The sequence below is a fragment of the Fragaria vesca genome, linkage group LG5 (assembly GCF_000184155.1).
Source record: "Fragaria vesca subsp. vesca linkage group LG5, FraVesHawaii_1.0, whole genome shotgun sequence".
NCBI lineage: Eukaryota > Viridiplantae > Streptophyta > Magnoliopsida > Rosales > Rosaceae > Fragaria > Fragaria vesca.
Genome location: NC_020495.1, coordinates 12,383,402 through 12,391,897, shown reverse-complemented (window position 1 = coordinate 12,391,897; position 8,496 = coordinate 12,383,402). Strand labels below are relative to the sequence as shown.

Here is an 8,496-nt window from a genome sequence, read left to right as displayed (position 1 = left end):
CAGTGGCTGCAGTGCCTTCTCCACATGGGTTGTTTAGTGGTTGCCTCCTCTGTCTTTTAGCAATTAACATCATCCTTCATTTTTTTAGTTCAAATTCTTTTATGAATTTCTGGATCCAAAAATGATGGGCTACTATTTGAACAAATGCAAAACGCTGAAATTCATTTTAATAAGTTGAATAAAAAAGTCCATATAGATCGATTGAACAGATAGGCTCTGTTTGATCTGCAGAACAGAGGAATTCAATCTCTCATATAAAAAAGAGTTTCAATCTTCTTTCTCTTGTGACATTCTACTAAATTTACATTTACCATATATGCATAGCTATCAATTTCTTGTTCGCGAACTTCTTATCCACCAAACGAGGTTGTAGCATTTTTGAAATCAAAGCTCAAGGCTTTCATAACTCACTTGCAACAAAAGCAGTTGCAACATTTTGTTATAGTTGTACATAAATGGTCACTTTGAGGAGCCTATAAGTTGCAACATTTTGTTATAGTTGTACATAAATGGTCACTTTGAGGAGCCTATATGGATCTATGAGATAGCAGATTCCGATTTTAATTACGGTAGCACTGAACTTTCTCTAAACTATATTCTTAATGATCCAATCCATCTAGATCAGAACTAAGAATTCATCCCTAGCTGTAGTAAACCTAGACACTATTGATCCACACAAGTCATATTTGGCTGCATAATTAGCACACGAGTTTTTCTCAAACTTTGCTATGCAAGTTTGAGCCAAGATCATGCAGTGACTTCTATCATTTTCTTTCTAATATGACAAACCTGTTTCTTCTCCATTTGTCAACTATAACCAGTAACAAACTTATCAGAAGGCCTAAAGTTTGCATTATTTGGCATTTCGTTTGAACCTCATATGATCATAAACATCGATCTTCAAACACGCTCCTCTGGTACTAATACATCCAATTTCTTGATGGCCCATCAATAGATTTTTTTATGGAAATATCAACATCGTAACATAACAAAGGATACCGGTGAATATGATATCTTGTAAATTGTGTAAATGTTTTACATTAACAAATAGATTTTTTGTGTGTGTGTGTGAAGGACCATACATATACTATTGAAGCCACATGAAATCAAAAGGCGAAGTAAAAACTAACTAATTAGACATCTTAACCAAGACATAAATCTAATTGTATTGTCCTTCTATCCTACAAGATGTTGACTACATAATCGAAAACACTAGCTAAGCACTAACACAGACGTAAGACGTAACTGTTGAAGACAAAACTACAAGGTATAACTTCAACCAATACATAGATTTTTCTTACTTTGTTCGTTAAATTGATCATTGAGTATAGAATTTTTAACCTTAAAATTTAAAAGATATCGCCATAATGTCACATTATGTTAAGGAGGAACACTGGCAAGATGAATAACTCTGACCACTTGAACTTCACCGGAGTCATTTCATTCAAAAATTCTACGATGCATAACGTGTCGACCTATAAGTACACTGAGTAATCTTGGTTATTCATAACAATTAATATGTATGGACCACCATGTATATATATTATGTTCTTTAATCTTGACTATTCATATATGTATGTGTAGAAAAAAAGATTAATATACAACATCTACATTCATTCTTACCATAAGAGGAAAATTTTACCAATTATGGTAAGTTTTACTCTAAAGAAAAAAGAAAAAACTATGCCTTTGATCAAAAAGTAACTGCATCTACAGTCGTAAATTTTTCCAGGTAATCGTATTCCAGTCGCCATAAAAAGTTGAAAATCAACTCGAACTTTGTTTGGCAGAAAAGAGAAAGCAGTAAAGGAAAAGACGTCCCAGTAAAACAAGGAAAACCATTTTTACTCCTGCAAAGAAAACTAAGATAAAGAAAGTGAAAGGAAAAAAAGAGGGTAGTGGGGAGTTGGTCTGACGCGAATATAGTGCGCGTGCATATGACGCCAAATAGTCTGCTAGTTACTTTTTGCCTTTGACAGCTTTTTACTCAAACAAGCTCCGATGAAAAACAACTGTGTTCACTCCTTCTGGATTGGCCCGTCTTTTTAACTCGTCTAGTCATATCTCTACTTCTCTTTTCGTTTTTTGTTCTTCTACATTTACGTTTTCTTTTTAAATTATCTGAATCTGTAAAAACTTCAAAAAAAAAATTGAAAAAGCCACCAAGATGGCATGAATTTTTACTAACAAGTAATATCACATAAAACACTAGACCAAAAAAGAAAAAGAGTCACTAAAAACACCGAACGACTCAAGTGACATTGTATATATCTTAAGCTACATATGATTCGAGTTAACGACTTTGTGCCTAGATTATCGCTAATGGATTTTGGCAAAAACCCCAATGAAGTTGAAAGCGATTGGAACCTAGTCTAGCCTAAAAGGTTGATCTCTCTCACCTAAATTATTGTCCTTAATTTCAAACTATGCTAAGTGACATAGTACTAAGACCGCATGAATCAGTAAAGTACAATAATTTCTTAAGAAAATTACATCCGTAAGTCAATGACGCATACTTCTCCTAATCTGATAACACCTATATATACGCACAACCGAAATCTAGAGTGTGGTGTCCAATAATCGAACTATGATCAAATCGTGATCAATATAGACCCGTTAAAAAAGAAGTAAATTTTTTAATTTTTTCTGAAGTTTTTAACTGCTGAAAGGAAAAAACAAGGAAAGATGAAGAAGGGCGGGGGGGGGGTAAAAACGAATTAATAATAAAAAGGGAAAGAAAAAAAAAGAAAGGAAAAGACAAGTTTTTGGAAAGGCAAAACCCCCAAATAATGGAGGCAGAAGTGTGGAGAGCCATTGGATATTGCCAGATTGAAAGAAAGAGAGAGAAGAAGAGAAGAGAGAAGAAGAGGGCATGGAGAATCCCAATGCTCAGAGACACTGAGAAGACACAGACAGCACACCCTACTGCTCACTCTCTCTTCTCTCTCTCTGTGAACCAATTAAAATAATCCCAACCCACATCTTCATCACACTCACCTCTCTCTTAATCTCCTCTCCAAATCCAATTCACTGCTCAGAGCCCATGTCATGATCTGAATTAAAAAAACCCCCCAAGAAAAGATTCGATTTTTGATTCTGGGTTTTTCTATTTGATCAGAAAAACCCAAACCCAGATCACAATCGGGATCATGGGAGACGACCCTTCTTCGTCGTCCCAAATGTCCGAGGACGACGACGACCGATCTCCGCCGTTGGATCCCTCCTCCTCCAACAAAGCCCGCAACTGCTCCTCCGGGTCGGGTTGCGACTACATCATCCCTTACCCGGACCAAGTCCTCGAGAACGTTCTAGAAAACGTCCTCTGCTTCCTCACCGCCCGCCAAGACCGCAACGCCGCCTCATTGGTCTGCAAGTCTTGGTACCGCGCCGAGGCTCTCACCCGATCCGGCCTCTTCATCGGCAACTGCTACGCCGTCTCCCCCCGCCGCGCCACCGCCCGCTTCACCCGCGTCCGGGCGGTTTCCATTAAAGGAAAGCCCCGGTTCGCAGATTTCAACCTCATGCCTCCCAATTGGGGGGCCCACTTCAGGCCGTGGGTCTCCGCCATGGCCAAGGCGTACCCTTGGCTCGAGAAAGTGTACCTGAAACGCATGTCTGTCACCGACGACGATCTGGCTCTGCTGGCCGAGTCCTTCCCCGGGTTTAAGGAGCTGCTTCTGGTCTGCTGCGATGGGTTCGGCACCAGCGGCCTCGCTGTGGTCGCCAGTAAGTGCAGGTAGTTTGCTGCTTCTTTGTTCAGTGAGTTTAGTTTCAAGCAGCCACGGGTTAGATCCGCGAAATGTGTTTAGAAAATCACCGCATCAGGATTTGCGTCATTTCATTCATCGATCCTTTCATACTATTCTCTAGTCTTCGAAGCTTTAATTGACCTTGTTTGGATCTGATTTAGTGTTTTTAGATCTATTATGGTTGTAGTGTTTTGTTTGGAAGTTAATGTTGCTTTTTTGCCTGATTAAGTATTTGAATGCTGATACTATTTCGGGTGAGGGCCCTAGGATAAGGTGAAATTAGCAATGGGGAAAAGCACTGATGAGGTTAATAATGTGTGTGTTTTGCAGACAGCTTAAAGTGCTTGATTTGATTGAATCTGAGGTTCTGGACGACGATGTGGATTGGATATGTTGTTTTCCCGAGAGCCTGACCTGTCTGGAGTCTCTGATTTTTGATTGCGTAGAGTGCCACATAAATTTTGAGGCATTGGAGAGGCTGGTGATGAGGTCGCCTTTGTTGAAGAAACTTAGGTTGAACCGCCATGTTTCGATTGGGCAGTTGCACCGCCTGATGGTTCGAGCTCCACAGCTCACTCACCTAGGAACAGGCTCATTCAGTACATTGGAGGGCAATCCTCAGGGGGATCAAGAACTGGATTATGTCTCTGCTTTTGCTGCTTGCAAATCTCTAGTCTGTCTATCAGGGTTCAGGGAGATATTGCCGGATCAGTTACCTGCAATATACCCCGTCTGTGCTAATCTGACCAATCTGAATTTCAGCTATGCAAATATCACTGCAGAACAACTTATACCAGTCATACGTCACTGCCACAAGCTCCAGATTTTCTGGGTATGTGTACTGTCTCCTTATTTGTGAAAACTACAAGGAAATGTAGCTTTGAACTTATGTTTGGTATATAAATGCAGGTACTCGATTCAGTATGTGATGAAGGCCTTAAGGCAGTGGCTGCAACTTGCAAGGAATTGCGTGAACTTCGGGTTTTCCCAGTCAATGCTCGCGAGGATACTGAGGGTCCTGTATCTGAGGTTGGTCTGCAAGCCATTTCTGAGGGATGTAGGAAGCTGCAATCTATATTATATTTCTGTCAACGTATGACAAATGCAGCTGTGATAGCCATGTCAAAGAACTGCCCAGATCTTGTGGTGTTTCGCCTCTGTATTATGGGGCGCCACCGGCCTGACCATGCTACTGGTGAGTCCATGGATGAAGGTTTTGGAGCAATAGTTATGAATTGTAAGAAGCTCACCCGTCTAGCTGTGTCTGGTTTACTGACTGATCAAGCCTTTAGTTATATTGGGCAATTTGGAAAATTGGTTCGAACTCTCTCAGTTGCCTTTGCTGGTGACAGTGACATGGGACTAAAATATTTGCTTGAGGGCTGCCCTAAATTGCAGAAGCTTGAAATCCGGGACAGCCCATTTGGGGATTCTGCATTACGCTCTGGTTTGCATCACTATTACAACATGAGATTCCTTTGGATGTCATCATGCTTATTAACTCGGGAAGGTTGTCAAGATGTTGCTCAAGCACTGCCCCGCCTGGTTGTGGAAGTGATGAAGAGTGATGAAGAGGAGGAAACAGGTGAATATGTTGATATACTATACCTGTACCGATCCCTTGAGGGGCAAAGGGATGATATTCCAAAGTTTGTTGATATCCTGTAGACTTTGCATTCAGAAGTTGGTTAGAAGTTGTTTCTACTTTTCTTTATGGCGGCATTGGACCAAGTGAGACACATTTTACTGGGCGAAGTATCCTGCGGGTGACTTTTATATAACCTGCTAGGTGGTTCCTGCATCGCCAGATAAACAAAGATGAGTAAACAACTTTCGGTCTTGAGCCGGGATTGGCAATGGCAGTAAGATGTCACAGTTGCAAAGGCAATCATATAAGCATTGCAGACCACATTTCTTCTTATTGGTTGTTCTGAGTTCTTTGGAGGATGGCTGCATGGGGTGCTGATGCTGAGGATTAATGTCTGCGAGGTATTGGATAACCATCATCGGATGTTTGTATTGGTACGCTTCTAAATTTCGTGTTTGTTTTTGTTCCATATTCATTTGATCATAAACAACGGCCGCCAGAGGCGAAGGGACGGAAGGGTTTTTAAGCTGATCATGAAATATTCACACACGTCCTCAAGCGAACCACACTGTTTTATCTCTTGTTGAGCAAATCTGAAGTGGACAATCTGACAGGTGAAAATTTCCACGTCCCTCGCCTGTGCCGCCAGTAGAGAAGTAAAAGGAAGAGAGCTTAGTCTGTTTATTTTGATTCAAATGGTAGTTTTAGTTTTTAAGCTGTAGCTGGTGAGATCTAAGTGCCTTTAGACTGATACATCTCTCTGTTTCTCTGTCTCTCTTTTCCCCCAAGTGTTTGTTTCTTTCAGTTTCAGATGTGTTGTTGTAGCACCTGACTGTTGAATTTATTATTGTTATTGTTAGCAAATGCAAATGTGAGATGGGTAATAAATGCCAAAATATGCATGGACCATTTTATTTATTTATTTTGTTGCTTAAATGTGGAATGATCATTGACAGTGAGATTTTCATTAATGATGTTTTGGAAAGTGTTTACACAAGTACAAACACCTTACAGGACAACCTTCCTTCTTCACCACCGTATAGAACCATTTGACACGAGTTTTCGTTATTAATATTCCGGAGCGTTATAGAACACTTCGTAGAATTGTCTTTTAACAGTTTTATCCGACTTCTGTATTGCATTATTGATGTTGATCTGACCTGTTTATGGTTAGGAGTAGGGTCTTTTGTTCTGATGATTTGTCACACCCCCGTGATTGCGTTATAAAGCAGCCAAATCCAATGACTCACCATCTCTCTGTCTATCTCTATCTCATTATTAGGAGAGCAAAAAAATCTATCTGCCTTCTTTGTTGGTATTCCATCTATCGAGCTAGATGGTAAAAGCTGACTTCTCATCAAAGTGGGATCTGACTCTGCATTTGAACAAGTGATTAGAGGACAAAGAGAAGCAAACATATATATGAAGAAAAAAAAATAAAAGAAAGAACTAGTTGAGGGAAGCAAAAGCTTGGCTTTCCGTCATTTCCAGCTATTTGAATCATGGAGTCTGAACCTCCTGCCGAGTTTCCCGTTCTGATGTTGTGCCGATTTCCTAATGCTGTAGTAGAGACTAGCTTCATTTTAGACGAGCGATCTCAGCTAACATTGTCAGCTGACCGCTACGTTTTAGATGAAACTTCGAAACTTACCTAAGCTAACTAGTAGGGATACTGTTTCGAAGTCACGAAGAGCGATCGGATCAGTCCAAGTCGGATAACTTTAGGATAGGAATGGTATCTGTGTGCTCATTTGTTCAAAACATACGATAAAAGAGCATCAAGTTTTTCAGTACTTGCCTACATTGTCTTATCCACACTTGCATATGGTGGTGGGAGAGTGGAACAGTCCCATGGAGGATGACCTTTGCCGAAGAATGAAAGAATGATAACCTTTGCTTTCTGATTCTATCATTCTCAGTTTGCCTTTTAATTTCTTCTTTTTCAGCAACCGTCCTTGTCCCCAGAGAAACAAGTGAGCAGAAAAAGTGATGGGGACTTTACACAGGGACGAAAGAGCGACATATCATTCAATCCAAACCGTCCAATGGCCCTTGTGAGAGACCTATTTCACCTAATGCATACATCATCCCCATCATTTTATTTGATTAAAACTTCACCAAATTAAATGGTCCTGAATGAAACTAATCACACACAACCCTCCATTTGCTTAACACATGCTTTACTACAGTTCTAATGTTTTGCTAAGCACACATAGTGACGTACCTTAATAATTGTTGAGGGACCATATAGTTCGGATTTCATAATATGTTGATATAATCGACTTGGTTCAACTTAAACATACATGATTACTTGAAGAGTAGAAGCCACGTATAAGGTTAAACTACAAAACAAAAACTCTAGAAACTCATTCACTACGTGATTCAAATAGAACGTTTGAGACACAGAAAGGAAGAGGCAGTTATGCCAAATTGTAACAGACCGATCATGAAGATCAAAAGTAGCTAATCTATCAACGACGAAGTTAGCCTCTCTGTTTTATTTCAGTCATCAAAAAACAAAAAATGACGTATAAGGTTTCTGCGTTCTGAGTTTTATGAAGGATTGACGGATATACATACAGAAGCATAACTATGAGATAAAATTATAATCATGCATCTGATAAAAATAATATACGACTGTTGTTGGTAAACTATTGGCGGGAAGGCAGGAGCAGAAGCTACAATACAAACAACAACCTGAACCAACCAATTGGTGGTAGTGGGTGGGTGTGGGCGGTGGTGCTGTGGCGGTGGTGATGGTAGTGGAAAATAGGAAAGAACCCAAGTCGGTGAAGCCACAAATGCAGAGGGTTTTGGGTTTTCTGATAGCTTCTGCCTGTTGAGCACATTCAAGGCTGAACTAAGCACGAGGTCAACCACTAAAGTATGCTCTTTCATCTCGCAATACACTGTACACTTAATTTAAACTAATTGATTAGTTTAAATTTCCCTATAGTTTAAGCATACTTTTGTTTTCTAGAGTTCGCACTCTTTCCCAGCAATACTTTAGTATTCATCATCGTCCTTTTATCGATGTATTTTTCTAAAGTTTCAAGGGATTAGCTGAAGATTTGCCAAGAAAAAAGGGTTAGCTGAAGCATGAAGTAATAAACTGAACATTTGGTTCTTAGTTTAAACAACATAGTGTATAGGGTGTTT

General features: G+C 39.8%; 1 protein-coding gene across 1 annotated transcript; it reads left to right on the top strand.

Moving 5' to 3' along the window:
* Nucleotides 1-2,982: 2,982 nt before the first annotated feature.
* Nucleotides 2,983-6,230, top strand: LOC101310706 (transport inhibitor response 1-like protein-like). Its single transcript, XM_004299651.1, has 3 exons — nucleotides 2,983-3,736; nucleotides 4,080-4,581; nucleotides 4,659-6,230. Exons 1-3 carry the CDS (start codon nucleotides 3,150-3,152, stop codon nucleotides 5,415-5,417), a joined length of 1,848 nt encoding a protein of 615 aa, XP_004299699.1. The 5' UTR covers nucleotides 2,983-3,149; the 3' UTR covers nucleotides 5,418-6,230.
* The last annotated feature ends 2,266 nt before the right edge of the window (nucleotides 6,231-8,496 follow it).

Coding starts and splice junctions, on each gene's coding strand:
- LOC101310706 (XM_004299651.1), top strand. CDS start 3,150: ATGGGAGACGACCCTTCTTCGTCGTCCCAAATGTCCGAGGACGACGAC. Junction 3,737..4,079: donor GTGGTCGCCAGTAAGTGCAG/GTAGTTTGCTGC, acceptor TGTGTTTTGCAG/ACAGCTTAAAGTGCTTGATT. Junction 4,582..4,658: donor ACAAGCTCCAGATTTTCTGG/GTATGTGTACTG, acceptor ATATAAATGCAG/GTACTCGATTCAGTATGTGA.